General features: G+C 33.9%; 1 protein-coding gene across 2 annotated transcripts in view; it reads right to left on the reverse strand.

Annotated features, from left to right (window-relative positions):
- LOC123714382 (netrin receptor UNC5C-like) overlaps positions 1–23,171 on the reverse strand; it is a 74,586-nt gene that overhangs the window by 17,278 nt on the left and 34,137 nt on the right. For both annotated transcript variants that reach the window (XM_045668618.1, XM_045668617.1), the window contains exons 5-7: positions 20,468–20,546; positions 10,836–11,006; positions 183–344 (exon numbers count right to left, since the gene is read on the reverse strand). In XM_045668618.1, the coding sequence (XP_045524574.1) occupies positions 183–344; positions 10,836–11,006; positions 20,468–20,546 (412 nt within the window). The remainder of the gene's footprint in view (positions 1–182; positions 345–10,835; positions 11,007–20,467; positions 20,547–23,171) is intronic.

Genomic DNA, 23,171 nt, shown 5'->3' on the forward strand with positions numbered 1-23,171 from the left:
TATATATATATATATATATATATATATATACAAAATGATTTGATTACAATGAATAATGATTAATACGTGCTAGTTAAGTATATAAAATCTTTCGGAATTTGATACGTAATTATCAATTAATGATTTATCATAAATAAAGTCAGAAATTGTTGACATATTTTTACATATATCATATCACATACCTCCATGGACTCCACAGAAGTCACCAATGCAGTCAGCGTGTTGAACCTGGGCTCCAGAGCACGTGTCTCCAACACAGGACCTTCGCCTGGACTGTCGGCAGTCTGAACCACATTCAGACCATTCTGTCCAGCTGCCCCAACGACCAGAAGATCCAGGGGATGCTGTAACAAAAATGTTGTTTATAGTATATTCTAAAGTAGTTTCTACAGTAGGTTGTATTTTATTTTTGCTCTCAAACATAACATGTTGCAATAAGGAAAATCACATATGAAATTTGTAGAATATATACAGATATGTTTTTTATTAAATTATTTGTAACCTAATTATCATGCATTTTAGAAAAGATAACTTGTAACATATAGTACAGATATATCATTATACATGATGTGGTGAACTTTAATAAATAAATTAGAACAATTGTGAATCCAAAAGTTAAATAATTTAACTAACATATGAGTACAATATTCAAATGTTGGGTAAAATTTATATAATTTTGCGGTGAGGTCGCGTTTAATATTCATAATAGAGAATCAAGGCAGAGAGCAACTACTAACAGTACAAGTTATAAATTAACAGCAAATATTTTGGCATGAATGTATTTAGGTTTATATGGAAGACATTACGTCTCGAATTGTAACGTTCCTGGTGACACTTACTAGGAGATATTATTTTAAAAGCTCTCGCGTGCAACGTATATAATAAAAAATACAGTCACGCTTCAACCCTTGACCCTGAGGAAAAAAAACACTAGTGGATGTGAGTGAGTGGTGTGAGTGTGAGCCATATGTGCCAAACGGGTGATGGGACACAAAGGCATGGCGCTTGTCACAGGATGATTCCCATTGATTAATTTGACCAAAATAATTAAATTTAAACTTGAATACGTAGTTTTTAAGGATATTTAACTTTTACAATTTAAGTGATATTTAAGATTTAAATTCTATGAAAGCAATAAATAAATACTACACATAAGTTCAACATTTAATTCTAACAAAACTCATTATAATCAAGAGATGTAGTGTGAAGGCGTATGAAACAAATTTATTCGCATTAATCACATCGCCTTATACAGAGATTGAGATAGGTGGGCGTTTTTTAATATTCCATCTGCCATAAATACACTGTGTTGAAGGGTAGGTCTTATTAAGAATTTAGGTCCTCGTTTATGTGCTATTTTTGGAAGTTAAAAGCTTTTTGTAACTGAATTTGTTGTCGCTTGAGATGTATTGTTTATAACGGGGTATTTAAAAAAAACAATTTAATAGTGAATTTTGTCGTTTTAGTAAGGTATATTTTATAATTTCTCTATGTATTAGAATATTAACAATACTTTTACCCTACATAGTAATAATAATTCAAAGAAAATTTTAATAGTTTGTCAGTGTACCTTCAAGTTACCTCTTGCTGTTGGGTTCAATGGCCCAGGCGCTAATTAAAGATTGAAATTGGTGATTGTTAGATAGTACCGGTGATCACAGAGCTGCTGCTTTTCTCGCTCAACGAATAAGTATCGCAATACATCGAGAAAATGCCAGCATTAAAGGTACAAAGTTACAGCTTTTAAACTCTGTTTTATTTATTATTATTACTAAGTTAAAAATACTGTAAATACAAGAATAATAAATATATTATGTGCAATAAACAGAAAAAATGAGAAAAATCAATCAACACCAATATTTAATACATAAATTTCACTATAAAGGCAATTTCGTCCGAGCTTATAAAAACATCTCAATAAAAACGAAATTGATCCGAAGCGGATAGCATGCAATTTCATTAATACATCGGATCATGCGATCGGCCCATTTGCGAATTTGATACGAGTAATGATAGCTATAGCAGTCTACTGATTAAACAGTGGGGAAACTTAAAAATTAAACAAGGATTAAAAGGGATAATTTAAAGAAAACACTTTTAAAACGGATTGAAGCTATGTATTATTATTAAAAACTTATAATTATTTACATAATTTTCGACGTTTCGCGAGCTTTTCAGCGTGCGTGGTTACGGTAACTGAAGACAAATGGTGTTGAATGTCAAAAGTATCACAGCTGCAGAGAAAGTTGTGTTATCTGTATTTATTTCCCCGGAGTTGGTATCGACTAAAAGATGACGGGTTTTGGCAAATATCAAATATCAATAGACAATACTATTATATATATTATATTTATTTTTATTTTATTTTATTTTAGGGATATTTTTGATAATGGTCAAAGCATTCTTAATGGAGGGCAAGATACTACAGGTGGTACAGTGCACTCGTTTTAAATAGCTTTGTGTATTATTTTCATAATAAAACAAAAAAACTTAAAGTATATGTAACAAATAAGTGATAATAATAAAAATATAACTACTGATATACACATTATATATAGAAAAGATTCAAAGTCACAGTCAAAAATCAGTTATTCATATAGGTAACAATGTACACTTATGAACGTCAATACAAAAGAAATATACATTAAATGCTTCTAATTTTACATTTACTGCCAGTTATCAAATGAAGCGTAGAACGGAAGAGAAGAACTGGCTGAAACTCTCCGCCACTCGTTTTAATCGCCAAGTTTTTTTTGTATTGCACAACGTTCGTAAGGATCTGCAACCATAACACCATGTTCCACATGCCATCAGCAGGAGGCATGGTGAAATAGGAGCATGCACTTACATTCTGGTGGGAACAACACGCAACATCTAAAGATAAGATTAAAAAAAACAACTAAATGCGTTTTTTCTATTTGAAAATGATATTGACATCTACCGAAAAAGTAATGGTTTAAGTACATTTAATGATATTATCACGTATTGGTACAAACAATAGAAATTAACAAGACTTATTTGACCACTGTCCAAAGTTAATGGACAATAGCGATATTAAAATATCGTAGGGCTATTTATATCAATAACAATATAATGATTTGTAACGTATGATGTGGTAGCGTGTTTGTGCGTTTCGCGCCATTTTGTTCGTGAATAGTTATATATATATATATATATATATATATTAGAGCTTTGAAAATACATTTAAATTTAAATCAATAAGGCTATTTTGGAAACTATATTTAACTGTTTTTTAATGTAACCTATTTACGGGTAATTTAGAAGTTTAGTAGTAATAATAATAAAGACTTTTTGCCTATAAAACATAAATTAAAAAGCTGTGTTAACCAAAGCTAAAGCTTCGTCTACGATAAAGGTATCATGGCAGGGTTCATATTAATTATCCGATACTATCAATATATATATATATATATATATATATATATATATATATATATATGTTCGCAGAGTGAACTCACAATAGCGATATTGTATATTTATTTAATGTTTCTCGACATTATCGTATTAGTAATTTGTAAGAATAATGTATGTATTTCTGTAATAAATAAATATTTAATATAATTTTATTTTTGGCGGAAAGTTCAAACCATGCTATGATAGATCCTTGCATTTGCTGCTGTCCTGGTACAAAGACTTAGTAAACGATATTTTGTAAAGAATATATATATATATATATTAAATATATTTTTATATTTCAAACATAGAATGTACAAAAAAAAAAAATATATAAAATTAAAAAGTTTGGCTCCTGTGGCAGTGAATCTTTAACGCTGGACGCATTCCCTCCTGTTCCGTGACACATGTATTAATTATATTTATTGATATATTTTCGAAACAATATTATTTTGAAAAGATATCAATATTTTTATCAATTTCATCTATTGCATATGCACTGAATAATCTTTAATACGTTTCTCCATGTACCTCTAGGCCGGTGGCAAAACTATATTATTTATTTATTGAATAACATACTGTTGGTAAAAGAAAATTAATTATACTACTCTATAGGGTTCTTTAATGTAAATACTGAAAATCCATTTGCTATGAATGCAAAGAGCGTCGAGTAATGTGAATTACTAAAGCAAAGGCAAGATGTGTAAATTAAAATAAGCCTGCCCATAGTGTAAATAAATTATGGTTATAAAAGGAATAGCTCACTCGACCCATAGCATACGAACAAGCGATATAGTTTATATTTTAATGGCGTATTGGAATTATGATCCAATGTGTATTAAATTTAATTGCATACACTATATATTAAAGTGTGAGTTAACAAAAACATGAATACGTACATAACAATCTTTTGATATAATTTTACTCGTATTTTGGTGTTTAATTTACGTTATTAAGATCACGTGTCAGAGATAGTTTTTATTACGGATATTGGGATCATATGTCCAAGGCGCTTGTTTTTGAATACAATTTTGTATGTTTGTATGACGACACTTTTTTTTAGAACAAACAAGGCAGATGGATTACCTAACGCAGAGAGCTTGCGCGTTGCTTTCCTATTTAAGAATTGGTACGCTCTTGAAGGTCCCCAAGTTGAATTGGTTAAGAAATACAGTGGTTCACTGGTTCCACGTAGTGGTGCCAAAAACTGCCTTAAATGTTTATTTTTTTATTTTATTCACGCTTCGTTGCAAAAAAAACGAAACACAAATAAAAAAATTGCAAGGCATGCAACGGGCGGCCTTATCGCTAATAAGCGATCTCTTCCAGGCAACCATAGAAAGAGAAAAACTAAAAAAGAAAATAATGAGTGCAAGAAATGTAGTTACATAAAATATTCCCAAATCCTTAATTTATAGTATTACCAAAAATTAAAAAGCTAATCTTACAGTTTCATGAACAGCGAATAGCGATGCAAATGCAATACAAAATAAAAGAAAACACAACAATTACACAAGTCACGATTGATCAGGTTAAGAAGTATTTATACAGAAGAGTTTTAAAAGATGATGGAGAGCCAATCGTATGGAGTCGGGCCTATTCCACAACTTAATGGTGGAGATCCTAAATGAATTGCCTATGAAGGATTAGCTGTGAGAAGTTGCGGAACGACGGACGTCGACTACGGGTGGAATTTTGTATTCTTCCTCGAAGTTCCCTGGTATTAATTCGGCATGGTTAAAAGAAACAATTATAATATTGTTTCTCCGTATACTTAGAGCCGGTAACTTACGCCACACCCCTATGTGGGTGTTACAACGCATACTAACATTGCATTTCTTATTAATTAATGCACACATAAATCAGTCGCGGTTCGTTATAAGGACTTTCACATTTTTATGGTTTCAAGTAAATAAATTGTAACGCCCCTTCTAATGGGACGAAACGTATTCGAGACACCGGAAGTTCTGACAATATAATTAAGTGTTCTTAGTTGTTCCGTTAAAAATATGTAGCTTTTTGAAGAATAGTACTATTTTAAGAATTTATGCCCAAAGCATGTTTTTATGAAGTACATGATAGTAAAGTTGCGTACTATTATCCTCTCATAAAAAAGACATTGATCGTACGCCTCTCAACACTGAGGTCGTGTGTTGGATTCTCAACTGTACACCAATGTACTTTTCTAGCGTAAATAGCGCATGCACACGAACGTGTAATGAAATATCGTGAGGAAACCGCTTGCATAGGAGAAAAATAAGACCAACCATAAGAGGTTGTAGCGCCAGTGGTTATTGTTATTTATTTTTCATTAAAAATAAATCAGTTAACTAAAGTACCCATGTGTCTCTTTTCATCACAGCGTGAACACAATTAGACAGAAAGCGACGAAAAAGTACGTTACTAGAACGCAATTTGTCTCCAATATTTTTAATAAGTTATATTAAGTACATAATTATTCATTCATTCATTCATCATAGTCAGCAATTCAATAAGTTTTAGCAGTCGTGCTCGTGAGTGCGTTGCCGGCCTTTAAATTTATATAAAGCTTCCTAAGATAGAGACTATTCATATACTGTTATTAGAATTTAAAATTACGATCCTTTCACGTGCATAAAATCAGCGAGCACAAAGGCGGTGTGTCACTTGTCACTTCGCAATTAGTGCGAACAATGACTCCAGCAGGTCGCTGCTTACCTCTTGATTAGGTTTTATTGTGTACGTGGTTGGTCCAGATACTGTAAAGCTTTTATAGATTAAATAGTGACCTGATTAAAATGTAAGTGCCAACTTTTGTCTTTTGAACCACGGTAAATGTTGGGTCAAAACTTACAATTAGGTATTAAAAAGTATGAAACATTTTTAGAAGGATTATTTTATTTTTTCAATTTAATTCGTTACATATAAAAACCATGGCACTACAACCTTTTAAGTCAAATTTCTGTATCAGTTTCATAATCATTTATCAATCTAAAAGGCAGGTAGATCAGCCTGCTGTGCCTGACACACACCGTCGACGTTTTGGGTCTAACGCGAAACCGGCTTGCCGATGTTTTCCTTCACCGTTCGAGGGAATGTTTAATGCGCATATAGGAATTTCAGTGGTGCACCGCCAGGGCTTGAATCTACGACCTTAGGGATGAGAGACTTACGCTGAAACCACTAGGCCAAAACTGCTCACAATAATAAAATCAAAGAAAATGTTACGTCAAGTTTCATACAATTGAATAGCTTTTAAACTTTTATTGGACTTTTCAGAGGTATTAATAATAAAGGCTATTATATGAACATGAAAGATAATTTAAAAGTACATGTCTTCACTTGGGAGCTGTGTTATGAATAACACTTCACTCCATCCGGCAGGCCGTCATTTTACAATCGCCATGAAATATCTCTTTGATCTTTTTGTCTATGAACAGACCTGGAGTTGCTTTTGAGGCCCCATTAACATATGAATGTAATGTGAATGAAACGTTTTAAGTATCTAACTTTCGCTGTAAAAATGTACACGAAAAAAAAAACTAATTAGGAAAAAAAGATTGAAAAAATACTACTATAAATCTACTAGAGGCACCAACCAAAACCCTCCAAGTACATCATTATCAAAATAATCATTTTCATTGGTGCAATAAAAAAAATTCATTCTCTTTACTGGACAAACGTCCGTCCTATTTAAAGTGGGTTTCGTAAGATAAATTTGGAATCTTGAAGGCGTTTACCGGAGAGGGTTTATTATATATATATCAACTTATTTATTTATATAAGTTTATATGTCTCAGGAAATAAATGAGCTTTTACAAATTATGGAACTTTTGTCAGTTCCCTCAACGGATAATAAAAAAAGGTCTGTTAACCTTTGTAATTAAATAAAAAAGTGTACGTACAAACTATGAAGTACACATATCAGAAGTGAATTTCTTTGTAAATTAATTATTACTATGTTTTATTTTAGATTATCGTGTACCAGTATATTATGATCACTCCATGTATATTTGTAAATCTGCGTTAATTTTATTTACTGCACAAGACGTTTTGCGCCAGAATTGCCATCTAAACTTCTAATATGTATTTTTTCTCGATCTTCCTTTCTCAATCTCTCTCAATCTTAGTGTGATGTGTGATGTGATGTCGGGGCAATTTGATTGTTGAGGAGCAATTCGGCTGGAGAAAACTGGACTTTTCATTATGTTTTCAGAATTTACTTAGAGCTTCGTTAAAAATCTCCTATTATGATTTTAGTTTTTTAATATTATAAACTATGTTTGGGGGGGAGGGAATAATTTTAGGCATGGCATATTTGGGAAACACTGCGGTACATGTTAGGATTGCCCTTTGTCAAACACTATAGTCTGATTTTGAATTGACTTAGTATACAATATATAGTAATACCATTCAACTCTAGTATACGATACTCTACGCTTTTTGGGCCCTATGTAGGACTGAATTGGGCCCAAATAGTACTAATACGGCCCTGTATTCACGCCATTTTGAGCTCAACAGAATTAAACAGCGGATTTTATGATCAGATCTAAAGATAAACTTAAACGTTAAATTGCGCACGTGCTTATTACAACTGAGGGCTTTAAAGCTATTGTTTTTGAGGATAACTAATATAATGGTGAGCGGGGGAGTACATCTTGAACTATACAAGTCAATAGGTCTAACCTAACCTACGTTACAATGAATACAGACGTATTTTAAGAAAAATAAAATTATAAGTAGTATGTATATACATATAATAATTTTAAATTTAATAACAAAAATATAGTATTAATAACTATCCTACGTAGTAATAATAATTAAAAATGGATAAATAGAATTACTAGTCCAAAATTATCGTTTGTAATTATCAGTGTAATTCTTTCGTTTAATTTGTTGGTTGCAAAAAAGGAGAAACAAAAGAAAAGTTATATTTTACTAGCATATACCTGCTAAGTGGTGAGCCGCGTCAGCCTAGTGGCTTCAGCATGCGAGTCTCATCCCTGAGGCTGTAGGTTCGAACCAATGGACTTTCTATATGCGCATTTAACACGCTCGAAGGGTAAAGGAAAACATTGTGGGGAAACCGGCTTGTCTTAAACCCGAAAAGTCGACGTGTGTCAAGAAGATCACCTACTTGCCTATTAGATTGACAAATGATCATGAAACAGATACAAAAATCTGAGGCCCAGACCTAAACTGTAGCGCTACTGGTTTATTTTTTTCCGAGAAATAATTAAATTAAACTATTTAGTTTAAAAAAGTTTAGAAGTTTAGTTTAGGTTAAAAATATTTCATATGTTATATTTATAACATATGAAATATTTAATTACAGATATTAATCTGTAGGTATTAGTATTATTAGTAATAAGCAATATATACATTTTGTGTCCCAATTATCCAGATTAAGGTCGAAATGAGGACGTGAACAAATCCGGTTTAAAATTAATCTTACGTGATTGACAAATAAGACACCTAGAACTTACCAATCAACAGCTGTTGTGTATTATCATAAATTTGTAGATCCATGTTGTATCCATCTTCAGGGTTGGCATAAAGAAGAATTTATTTAGTTAGTAACAAAATTCCTAAATATAAATGCATTATAGTATTGATATTTTATTTTTGCTCTCAAACATTACACATGTTAAAGACGACAATCAGTGACTGAATGTTATAGAAACGATATACACGTGTGAAAATGACAGGAGAACTAACCAAACGCTAACCAGATCCATGCAATTTCCTCACAATCGAGTAGCCCCTAACATTACAGCACACAACTCACGAAGGAACTCTATGTATTGAAGAAGTAACATGGATCCGCCAAGCCTCCGCGAATACACACCGTAAATACATAATTATGTAGGAATAAAGAAAATAATATAACCATCAGTACTATAAATAAAATAAAATAAAAACCTTCCGAGCTTAAACGATGAATATTATTTAACATCTTAAAAATATAAAGTATTGGGGATTCAAATAGACTTAATAGTAGCTACTGCTACATGAAAAACTTCCATAATAAGTTCATGATTTAAGAATTAACGCAAGACAGTTTCGGTAGCCCTACAACTATAATACGATTCCTTTGATTCTGCTTATTCCTCATAAATCAAATGGCCAAGCGGCATAAAGGAAGCATACTAATTATGAATTTATCTTCGCCATCAAAGAGAACTAATGACCTACGTATTTGTGGAGGCAATCTCGCTGAATAATAGTTGATGTATGGAAATAATATGAAGAACTAATGAGTTCTGGAATGATTGGCATGCCTTTATGTTTGTCCGGATTTTACGATAATGTGTACTGTATGTGTAAAGGGATTGGTACAAGTTAAGCTTGGAGACGTAAGACAAAGCGTTATTGTTGCATCGATTTTACAATGTATGTTTTATTCGTTTTATGTAACAGGGATAAACAGGCAGGAGGCTCACCTGATGGTTAAGTGATAGTGCCGAGTGCATTGGCTTTTAAGAAATGGTACGATCTTTTGAAGGACCCGAAATCGAATTGGTCCGGAAATCAGTAAGCAGTTCCATATAGTGATGCTGGAGAAACACTGAGTTGTGGAACGACGGACGTCGAGGTGATACGGATGGATGTATTCTGCTTTGTCTTCCAAAGATGAAACTCAGCTGCAGGTATTCCAAACAACTTCTCTGACCCTCTATGTTAGATTCGGTAGGAGATGCAGAAAAGCCCCACATTTCGAAGAAACGCCAAGGGATCAAGTCGTTGGCAAAGTGACTGGTCGTGTGCGATTCAATCGAGGCTTAACGTTCATTTGTTCGTATTTATGCTTTAATATACATGATATTCCCACCAGATTATTAAATGTAAGGAGTTTAAGCAGTACCTAGGGACCGCTGGATTGATAGAGTGTAGGAGGCTGCAGCTGAAAGCCAGCATTTGGCGGGAGGACATGAGCGCTAGAAGATTCCCATTTTGGAGGCCAAGACACTTTTTAGGTCGCAGATCCAGCGGATTAAGGACAGGTTGCTTAGATAAAACAAAATAAATTTAAGGAATCTCTCAATGTTATCGAACATTTTCTCAATTCTATAGTCCAACGATACTTTTCATAGCATGCCGTTAATATAAATTAAACAATTAGCAACGGTTGCGAAAAAGCCAGCCAAGCCATTACAATACAATATTAAATAAAAACTATCACGATTTAGTGATCATACCAATCTTATATCAATCAAAATCAATATCTTTCTTTCCCAAATTTTGTAACCAGCCACATTAATTTTTCGCTCGAGTGAACTTTTTTTTTAAAGAACGAAGCGCAATCGGGCAGGAGGCTCGCTAACTGATGCCTTCGCCCATTAAGACTAATGCCAGAGGGCTCGTGAGTGCGTTGCCGGCCTTTTGAGAATTGGTACGCTCTTTCATAAAGTTTAAATAAATATCTCACGTAAAATACTAACCGTTTTGGCACAGTACACAGTCAGATGTCTTCTGAACACTCTGTCCTTGACACGGGGCCCCACCGTGTAATGGATGCGGCTCTGTGCACGTTCTGCTTCGCCGCTGACCCGATACTCTTCCATTGCATCTGCATTGGGTCCAGGGACCCCAGGCGGTCCATCCACCATTTACTGAAAAAGATGTTATATATTAATAGGTGAGAAGTGCATCTAGTGAACACATATACACCAGTAAAATTACACATCAAGATTACAATATTTCGATATTGGTTTATAGAACAGGGGCTAACTGTCAGAAGTCTCACCTGATGTTGAGTAAGACCGCCGACCATGAACACTCTCAATGCCAGAGGGCTCGCGAGTGCGTTTTAAAAATTGGTACGCTCTTTTCTTGAAGGATCCTAAGTCGAATTGGTTCGGAAATACTTCAGTGGAGTTAATATATTAATGTTTGTGACTGAAACTATATAACTTGAACTTCAGTGACTACGTATGTATTACTTAAGATTTTTTTTATATAACAGGGTCTAACAGTAATAAAAAAATAATTATGGTCATAAAAATGAGTTGAGCAATGTTGGTCTAGCGGCGTGCTAGCTGCGGTCTTCTGCGTGCGACGGTAATCTCTAAGGTTTGTACGTTCGATTCTCGGCTGTGCACCAAACTGTCTTTCTATATGCGCATTTAACAATCGCTCGAACGGTGAAGGAAAACATTGTGAGGAAACCGGCTTGACTTAGACCCAAAAAGTCGACGATTAGTGTCAGGCACAAGATGCTGATCACGTACTTTCATATAAGACAAATGATCATGAAACAGATTCAGACATCTGAGGCCTAGACCTAAACATCTTAAAGCGGCATTGAATTATTTTTTATTATTATAAAAATACAACTGGCAAATCGTAAACACGATTGTCCAAATGGAGTCAGTTATTTTCGTATTAAGTACTGATTAAAAGCTTAATTTATATTTCTATTTAACCGTAAGGCTAGTAAAATTTTATTAGCAAATGCTAAGCAGTCCAAGCACGTAGCTTCTCGGACATAAATACAGCAATTAAAATCCTTTAAATAAACTTTTAATTTCACCCTTTTACGAGACCAAAAGGACAACTAGTCAGCTATTACGAGTGAATCCATAAAAATACTAGTTTATGATATTTCGGGAGTACCACCCGCCAAGTAGTTTGTAGACATAAAATTTTAATTAACAATTTTAAGTGTAAACCCGCATTTGGATGTTTTAAAAAAACTTCTGTGCGTTTTGGTCCTGTGAGAAGCGCGGTTTTACGGCCTTTACGAAAATAAATAATTAAGTTGTTAAAATTAAAAGAACAATATCCAAACTGCAGTTATCAGCCTGACATGAAGATTTTTAAGCTTAATACATGTTTTCTTCGCGATATTTACCTTCACGGTAATATAATAATTGTAATAGCCTTTTATTTCCGATACTTTTACACTTAAATACATTTATATTTTTATCATCTCATTATTTTTATCAGTGTCCCCTTTTTGGTCTCCACCAAATGGGGGAATTCCCGTCTGCACTATGCCATTTTCTGCCATGTACGTACTGTTTCTTTAATCTGGTCTATTCACCTTCTAAATTGTCTGCTTCTGCGGTTATTGTACCTTGTATTGTAACTGGTGTCCAGTTTAGTACTTTCTTGTATCACTTTTCAGTTCCTACTTACACGCAAGGGTTTATCCGAAACAAAGATGTATAAACATAAGCAGGGTTTGTTCACTTGGACTCAGAGTGTCCTTTAGCCGCTAAGCCACTGTATCCGTATATATATGTATGTGATACTTTAACACATATATTATATGTATTTATTTATTTACAGATTTGAGAACTGGCAGTAAATGTACAATTAGAAGCATTTATTATTTATTTCTTTTTTGACGTTCATAAGTGTACATAATGTTACTTTTATAAATAAATAATTTTAACTTCGACTTTACAAAAGCCTGTCAACGCTCGGCACATTCATACATTGAAACGCAAGAAAAACAAAATACAATAATTAATGTGACCGTCAATGAAGCAAATATACATCGATTCATAAATTGCGGAAGGCAACTATGAGATAGAGGATATCCAGACCTAGCTGGAATGCTTTATGGATATCGCGGCCCAAACGCGTTCTTTTGAGAGGAGGATCAGAGTCGGTAAGAGAGAGAATACACAAAATTTAATTCTAGTTTTAAGGTTGGAATAATCGACCTAATTCCATAATCCTGTATGGGAAATACGCACCTATCTAAAGCCGGTCTCATTTGATGGTAAGTGTTATCATAGACACATTGCCAGAAGGCAAGTGCGTTGCCGGCCTTTTATATTGTTCGCCTATGTTCGCTCGCAATTATAAAAATGTCTTTTGCTAAATTTTTTTTGAATCGACAAAGATTTCTAGAATGGACTCGAATTAGAATGTTCCGGACAATTCCAAATTCCAAGCGATGAAGTAATAAACAGTTTTATTTAAAACTTTTCAACACGCACGCATTAGGCTATATTATCTTATTTCTAAATCAATGGCTGAGCATGCTAACTTGCGTGTAACCTAAATGACCTGGGTTTATTTAACCGCTTGTTAACGCTAGGTTAAAAGTAATACTACGGAAATAAACTGTAAACCTTAATAAGATTCTTTATTGGTTGGATTTATGGGTTATGCTTTTGTCGTTGAAAATTAAAAAATAATCTGATTTGAATTAGTTTAATTTTAATTTTGCGTGCTTTGCGACACGGGTTACGCTACTGAAGACTCTTTTAAAAAAGGAAAAAATCTACTTATTTACAAGTTATGAAAGTATGTTAAGTTCAGTAACATATCTCTTAGATTACGTATAAAACATCACATTAATATGATAATAAAATGTCAAGTAATATTATTAAAAATTTAGGCGCAGAGTTGGCTAGTGCTTCAGCGTCAGAAGACTTTCATCCCTGAGGTCTCAGGTGAGATTTCCCGGCTGTGCACCAATGGCCTTTCTATGTGCGCATTTAACATTCGCTCGAAGGATGAAGGAATCCGTGAGGAAACCGGCTTGCCCGGATCGGATGCCCAGACAGAAGGTTATAATTATTATTTAGAAAAATTATGTTTATTGTTACAACCACGCATCTCGTATAAACAATTTAAACGATAAAATATAAATGGTACAAATAAGTATTAAGACGCAACACATGCTAAATAGGAGAAATGCGGGAAAAATTGCCTCCTGCCATTAGCGTAAGCGTCGTTTTGGAGATTTGAAAAAAGCTGAAACTGGCGATACAACCCCAAATTACACGTAATGACGACCGTTAGGGCTACCTCCGAGGTATAAACTGTTATAAATTCTTGCCACATGTCGAAATTAGGATTAATGGGTCCATTTATGCATTAATTGGGATATTTCTGAAGTACAATATGTGGTTAAAATCAATTTTAAATTTGTTAAATGTATTTCATTTAAAAATGATTATTAATACGAACTTATTGCTGAGACCTATTGATTAATAAAATATTGTAATGGACTTCAAATTTATTAGCTGTGATCAGTTATCCACTCGCATTTATTTACTCGGTAAATAGACTTGAATCGCCTTCTATAAAACTATAGTGCATCACTTTGCGCAATTTTTAATAGTTTTTTTTTCTTCTAAAACAGTGGTCAAACCGGCAGGAGGCTCACCTGATGTTAAGTGATACCGCCGCCCATGGACACTGTTTCCGCAGCGTATACGATATAGGAACTTTTATTGGTCTTTTTCACACATCGGGCTTATACTATCGTAATTTCATACAGAACTCAGACTTTTTAGAAAATATTTTATAGCCTATGATCACCAGGGATAGGGGGGACTTTGTATATATTGTTTATTGCTTCATTAAATGACTCCAGGAGATATCTCATTAGATTAGATAAAATTGTAAATGTTGTGTAGTAATATTTAGTATCGTGTAGTAATATAGTAGATACAGGGAATCCTAGTGGCTAATACACATTCTCTTTTAACTATACAGCCTTTTTTATTGTGAATAGTATTTTCTTTCTTGATTAAAAATGTATATGCGAGTCCATCTGAACTATAATATAACGTTTATTTACATAAAATACAATTTTCTACCTCATAATTTGAAAACCTTGTCATATAAAACTCCCAGGCGGTTTAAGCCCAGCATAATAGTTTACAAACTGTGGCAATATGCGACATAATGACTAGCGACACAATAAACCACGCTCATAATATCACCCGAGACGCCAACTTGCTGTGACTACGAGTATAACTCGTAACAAAACTATTATCAAATAAAATGTTTCTGAGTAGAACGAATTTTAAGCAAAGAATTGGTTTAAACTAGGGATATATATAAGTTGCCGATACAACGATACATTTTCAAATTTCGCACTTAAAAAAATTAATATAAACGCGCGTCTTGTTTGATGTAGTTCGTTGCAAACGAGACACGGACATATGCCCGGTGAATCCCCGCGTTTTATTCATGTGTTGTTGTCTCTCTCACCCCCACGTATTTCCAGTTCGCGCGTAGTGTTTTTTCGATATCCATATTAAATACAGAATTACACAAAACTTATCAATGTTAATTTTAATGATTAACAGTTATTTATTTTAATTTAATTATAACTCTTAATTCTTAATTTTAATAACTAAACCTTGACTGTTTATATTTTTTAATAAAAATTAAAAACTTAAACCAAACTTTTTTTACCTTAATTTAATTTTAATTCAATAAACGTAGGCATCGGTATCGTATCGGCAAAAAGGCGTATAAATGCATCCCTAGTTTAAACCTCAAAGCTTTGTTTTAAGTTATTTTTATCAGTTTGATAACAGGTGGTCTAATTTTTATGCTAATAAATACATCGTATTTCAATTTACCGTCTTATATAACAACATATTATATATTACAGTTATGTACTATTTATGACTAAGCATCTAATACAATATGACCCCTGCCGATAGCTTACATAAACAATCTGTATTGCAGCAACTTAATTTAAAAGAAAATTACAACACGCGTAAAAAAAACAATAGCTCCACAAATTTTTTAGGTCTGGCTCTCAGATTTCTATATGGCTTTCATGATCATTTGTCCATGTAATAGACGAGAAGGTGATGAGCGTGATACACGCCGTCAAATTTTCGAGTCGAAGGCATGCAAGTTTCTTCACGATGTTTTTCTTCACCGTTCGAGCGAATGTTAAATCGGCACATAGAAACCTACTTCCTCAAGGATGAGATTCGCTTGCTCGAACTCACAACGCCAACATCGCTTTACAACACACGTAACAAACACTAAGCTTCAGAGTCGAAACTTATGACTCCTATATGTCATTACACACTTTTGGCCCTGTAATGATATCAATAATAATAATACCAATCATCTCCCTAGTATCTGTACTAAAAATGAAAGCCGATGATTAAAAATAAACCAATGCAATTTCGAACATCGAATTGCAATTTCCGGCAATTACAAATTAAGCCATACAAAATAAATGTTAAATCCAATTTAACGTTTATATCACTAATATACATGTAAATAAAAACTAAAGCGTTTAACCGAATTGCCACCCATTGCGTATTCGTATAAAATTTGATTGGGTCATTACGCCCGGGTTTAATATGACTATGAGAAATAAACTAAGCTTAGGAAATGTTTGGGTGAAGTTTAGGAATGGATATTGTGTGATATGTGATATTGTTATAGGCATGGATGGCATCTTTTCTGATACTTTAATGATCTTTTAGGTCAGGCCAACTTGATCTGATAACGTCAGGATTGGAAGAGTTAAGAACACGAACAAATTGGACAGAGACTCTGCTCTGCTTCGATTAAGTCTTTTACATCTTCTAGATGAACAATTAAATCATAGCCATAAAGTCTAGAAAGAAACTTCTTTACAGCTAGAAAGAGATTCAACTGTCATTTTTTATAAGAAACAGTCAGGAGCTTATCTGATGCTAAGTGATATCGCCCATGGACATTCTCAAAGCCATAGGGCTCGAGACTGCGTTGCAGGCCTTTTAAATTGCAACGCTCTTGATAGACCCTAAGACGAATTGGTTCGGAGTTACTTCAGTGGGCAGCTGTTTCCACATATTGGTGTGATAGAAACTGCCTTAAACTGATAAGGAATTTCGTATTTTACTTCGACGTCCGATGGTCAAGCTCTTAGCGTCTCCTGCTACCCTAGTCCACGCTACATATATCTGGTAATACCTTCTCTCAAGCAAAAATAATTTTGATTCATTGACGTCTGAAGACTACAATTTCTAAGAAACGTGTATATAGCCTTAGCATTAACAGACCCTAATAGGGATCGTTGGAAATCAATTAAGCGTGGCATTTGGTTTTAATGCTAATGGATAGAGGCCAAGTTATCTTCTGGTATTCTCGTAAAATCGAACTTTTTATGTCGTCGAGTTGAGAGCGTATTAAATTAAAAGTATTTCTATGTTAAAATTGGTAAGTTTCAAAAGTTTGGAAGTTTTCTTTGGATTTATAATTTATTCTAAGTAGGTAAGCGATTTTGAAGCAAAGGCATAAAAATAACTCAGCCTTTTGTTGTTCCGCGGGATTAATATACTGCACCATCAGCGGTACGGATATTAAAATATATCACCATATGATATAAATGTCATCATTGGAAGTTCAGGTTCAGCGATCCTGTCAGCTGTCCAGTGCCACCTCTCGCCAATTACAGTTTTTAGATAAAATATAAGAAACATGAATCCTGGCTGAGATACTGAGTATGTTCTTCTCCGAGCTCTTATTCTTGTGAATGAGAGACGGACACAACATATTTTTATTGACGTTTAAATATTTACACAAATTGTAGTTTGAATTATTAAAAGGAATGAATTTTGTTACAATACAGCTTTTTTGTAAATTTGACGATTATTTATATGGACCTAATACTGAATATTGATTTGGTCTAGATCAAAAATTTGTATGACTCAAAACTTAGGGATTAAAAAGAGAGGCGGAGAGTTTCTTGCCAGTTATTTTTGCCAGTTCTACGTCCTTGACTTGCGAACTGCGTTCATAAGTATAATGGTGAATGAATAAAGTTATTTTGAGTTAGTGTTTGAGTTTTTTACCACACAGCAATTAATAAAAAATCCCAGAAATATTGACCATACAATTGTTGGCGAGAATAGAACCACGACTTTTGGCATGCTGGTGGTGAGAGTGTCTCGTCTTTCTATGTTAACTTTACACTAACTACTTCTATATTCCCTGGTAATAATTTAGACCCTTAATGAGGATATTAAACAGGAGTCATCCATCAAAAGTTTTGCGTGTCAAGCGAGAAACAGTTTGAAACTGTGTTATATTTTAGGTATCTAAGGCAAACAAAAAGGGCTGTACTTGTTATAATTATCTCAGACGAGTACCTACTATAATTATATTTAACATAAGGGAAAACGCAATTAATATAATTTACAAATGAGGCCAGAATATGTGGGAGTACCATTATTATAATTATTAGTTTTATCAATGAATCCATACAAAAATTGATTAGGTATCATTTCTTATTATGAGTTTTAGTTGTGATAGTATATGTTATAAAAAAAATGGTCTAGTATTGTATGGATTATGGATTAAAAACTCCTTCTTTATTTTCTCTGTTCTTTCGCAATGAGTTGTTCAGTTCTGATTTAACTAAGACTAGTTTTGGATGATAGGGAAAAAAGCTCTTTCTTACGTTGAAAGTGCATTTTAATAATGTCGTAGAGCGCTTATTTATTTGTATTATTTATGTTCTTCGTTTATCATATGTAATGGAGATAAAGAATACTAAAAGGTATCTTCAAATTTTATTTACCTTCAAAACATATGAAAATAATAAATATACTTTATTACAGCTTATGTTTGCATAAAAATATAACGTAACTTATTTTACAATCAAGTGGTTTTTATAAAATTTATTTTAGTTAGAATATACAAAACATAGTGTCGTAGGTATTACACATTTAAATATTTTTCTAATGAAGGTCATATTTGATTCTAGATGATTCTTATTGAGCAGTCAAAGGTTATATTTTGTGTCTGAAAGTACCTCGTATAAAAATGGTTTGTTTTTGCGTGTCTAATATTTCCTTCAGAAAACTCCAATCGCTTAAAGCATTTACACTGTTGTATAGAACTCAAAATACTAAATAACTGTACATCGAAAGCCAACCGTTTAACTTAAAATTACAAAATCTAGCCACAATCAGGCCTAACAATATAACGAGCCGTCAAATGAGTTAAACAACACCGCTATTTAACTCTCATTCCACCCTTGTCTATAATAACTATACTTCATGAGATCAAAGGGCGATTCGCGATTGCAATTATGCGTGTGCGCATGGGAGAGTCATTACACGCCCACGCCATCTCGCGGCGCCTAACTGATAGCGATCAACACCTTATGACTCGACACGTCCGAGTTTCTATAAGATTATTTATTGAAGAAATTATATAAGTACCTATACATATATATATATAAATAAACTTAATTGATTCCACCCAATACGATATCCCTTCACAAAAGCACTAGGACAAGATACCAATATACATGTGCTTTCACGCCGTGACTAAGCAAGCTCAATCGGGATGAATGGACTACTACCTCACGTTTACGCAGTTCTGTATTTGTATCGTCTACATAAAGGTAAAAATTAATAAAGCCTTTACTCTCGCCGTTAGTTACAAACAATTAAATCGTAAGAAAAAAACTTTAAGCAAACAGTTGCTTCAGGTTGTCCTCTTGACTTGATTATTTTAGCCCTTTCAGCAGACCTTCGTCATACCAATATTTTAATTGAACATCCCCTCTTGCGTTTGCTTTCTCTTGAATATCATACTATGTGTCGTTTGTCTCTTTTTTCCTTCTGAAAATGTTTTCAGTTCCAATTGTTTTTTTTCGTCTATAATTGATACAACATAAAGGTGAGCGATCATTAGACTTTTTACATTTATGTCTCTGTGTATGTAAATTTTCCAGTCTGACATACGACAATTTTCATGTTGGTTTCGCGAAGTTTCCCCACCGTATGATACATTTTCGTGAATTCTATTAGGGCATACACAACCAAGCCAAGGTTTTACTAGAATAAAGCACAAAATAACGAACCGGTTTTCTAATTAACCCAGCGCTAACCAAGAGAACAATAGCGGTTAAGTTCAGCCGAAACCACGGCGCAAACTTGTTTACCGAATTCCATAGACAAAGCTCTAATTGGAACAGTTATTCCGGTTACACTCTGAGACCAATTAAGTTTATTAGAGGGCAGCCCTTTGTGGGGGTCGAACGTGCGATAATTGTTTGAGCTAAGGTTCTATTCGATTTACAATTACACGACAGTCACAAATATGAAAAATGGATTTGGACATTCGAACTTTTTTTTTTCAAAAACCTCGCTTTTCGTGTCGGCTAAGTTAACACGATTCAATAGTACGTTTTCAAATGTTTACATTGATGTTAAATTTGACATAAAATACTTTGTTTATCCACTAATATTAATTAAAAATTAAGCACTGGTAACTTGAAATCCAATTGTTGAATACAGTGAGCAATTATTATTATTATTATTGATATAGAAAATTGTATATAATAACTTACCATATACTGTAAGTGCAGCAGGTTCCGAAATTCTTTTACCGGCTATATTCTCTGCTACGCAACTGTAGTTTGTCATGTCCTGAAATAAAAAGCAAATGTCAATATCGTTTAAAATTTTATTCATATTTATATATGTATTACAATTTTAGAGCAATGTTGGCCTAGTGGCTTCAGCATGCGACTCTCGTCCCTGAAGTCGTAGGTTAGACCCCGGCTGTGCACCAATGGATTTTCTTTCTATGTGCGCATTTAACGTTAACTCGAACGGTGAAGGAAAACATCGTGAGGAAATCGGCTTGTCTTAGACTTGTCAGGCACAGAAGGCTGATCACCTACTTGCCAAATTGATTAACAAATGATCATGAAACAGATACTGAATCTGAGGCCCAGACCTCAAAAGCGCCAATCTTTTTTTTAAATTACAATTTTTGTATTGTTCAGATAAATCATTTTCTGTGATTTGGCATTAAAACTACATATATCAAATCATTAACCTCCTTTTTAAAAGCAATATTAATACCGTTATTTTTATATGACAAAACATCATTTTCCGGGTTAGCTAAACATGAAAATCCAGCCAATATTCAAAGGTATAATGACTCTTAAACAAAAACAATAGATGTACGGGAAAGATACAATATGGCGTATGTGTTTTAAGTCTTCGTTTTATACATTTTTAAATTATCTGTGTATTAAATGCACGACAGGATGCACATTTCGCCCAGAGCAAAATGAAGTTCAGAAAATATAAAGAGCAAAACGTATCCAGTGTAAAAAAACGTCCGACGTATCTCTATAAACATTTAATTAAGAAAATGGTACATGGTAATGTTACAGAGCGGTTGACACTGGTTGCAATTAATACATGTCTCGCCGCAAAGGGTAATTAGCGGAGTGCTTTGTAGGAAACGAGAGATGGTGTTAACAATTTGCAATTCTATCACGTTGCTCGAGTGACACTGGGTCTTGATTACATTGTAATAGGAATTGGCGATTGATGACTTGTAATTGTAGTGTTTATAAAACGCGATACTTTAACTAAGAGGCGTTGTGATTAGCTCTAAAACATTATTGGCTTGGAAGATTTGTTACGATCTTTTCTGAAAGGAACCTAAGTCCAATTGGTTAGGAAATACATTCGTGGGCAGCTCGTTCCATATAGTAGAAGTGCGCGGCAAAAACTGCCTTAAAACGCTAAGTTATCGAACGACGGACGTCGAGGTGATACGGGTGGAACTTAGGAGAAGATATCCAGTACCAACTTACTCTAATTTCATATAAAGAACTTCATATAAACAAACATTCTCTCAGGGCGTACTTGAACTAATTTACTTAGGACTATTCCGAGAAATATAAAATAAATTTACTTTTATCTCCCTCCAAAGAGCGATCGCAAAAAGGCGACGTGACACCGACGCGTGTCGCAATTAATAAATGTCGTTCGCGACTAATTAGTCGCAGGACAATAATAAATCAAGGTTGAAAGGATTGCGGTCTAACACGAGGTGATTGTAATCTTAAATTCTTGCATATTATAAAATTAAGTATCTAGCGGCGTGTCTGTGTAGATGAATGCTGTCCAATTCCTGGGAAGAGCAAAATTCACGTAATCAAAATTTATTTCTGAAACTAGATATTTTTGGTTTAGCCTCTAGATTTCTGAATTTTCATAGGCCTTTAAGGATACTGTAAAGACTTTCGAATTATCATTTGTATCGTTTTAGAAATACCTGAGTATGGCACGCGACAAGATGTGCATATTTTTTTTATATCACAAACTTCAAAAGGCTTCAGCTGATGTTAAGTGATACCGTCACCCATGGATACTCTAAATCCAGAGGGCGAGTGCGTTGCCGGACTTCTAAGATTTGGTTGCTGTTTTCTTAAATGACCTTAAGTCAAATTAGTTCAGAAATTTAGTGTTCAGTGAACTTCAGTGTGCAGCTGGTTCCATATAGTGGAACACATAGTTCAATTAAGCAGCTTAAATTATAGTGTTCAGAAACATGTTTATGAGCAATCTAGAGAGGAATAGAAATCACTTGTGTCTAGAATGAATTTATAGTTAATTTTGTACAGCACTGAACGCTCCGCCATATTTATAAAGTTCATACATCATCCCTCATGAGTTATTGCGGTTCTGACATCATATATGTTTAATTATGCTGGCCCTCCGTAATTGGCACATTTGATGACTAAAGCGCATGATAAATGTACCACAATTTTGTAGGCTGTCACAATCACGGAGGAAAGCGAAATCACGAATGCCATCAAAAGTTACACACGGCTCAATGACCACGTGTGTCACTGACGCATGTGTATGACTCACTGAGTGCTTAATGAAGCTAGTTCAGGATTTTCAGCTTTAGATGGTTATCTCAAAGGATCTGTCTAGTGTTCAGAACTAGGAAAAATAGGGTGATTGAGCTGTTGGTATCCGAACCCAATAGGCCAAATTCTAAGCTAAGCCTGTCATATTTGGTCAAATTTGTTTTGAAAAACCTTCTGGCAATACCGAATCGACGACCGACCACGGTTCGATGTAGAATTTTTTGGAGAAACAAATGAAATGGGGCTTACGCGAGTTCCAAGTTATCGATTGGCAAGCACCTGACATATAACTCAATTGATATTAAATCTCTTAAAGAAATGGAAAATCACGATTTTTTGAAGCAGGATTATCCTTGTTTCACTAATTTGATCA

Source organism: Pieris brassicae, chromosome 9 (assembly GCF_905147105.1).
Source record: "Pieris brassicae chromosome 9, ilPieBrab1.1, whole genome shotgun sequence".
NCBI lineage: Eukaryota > Metazoa > Arthropoda > Insecta > Lepidoptera > Pieridae > Pieris > Pieris brassicae.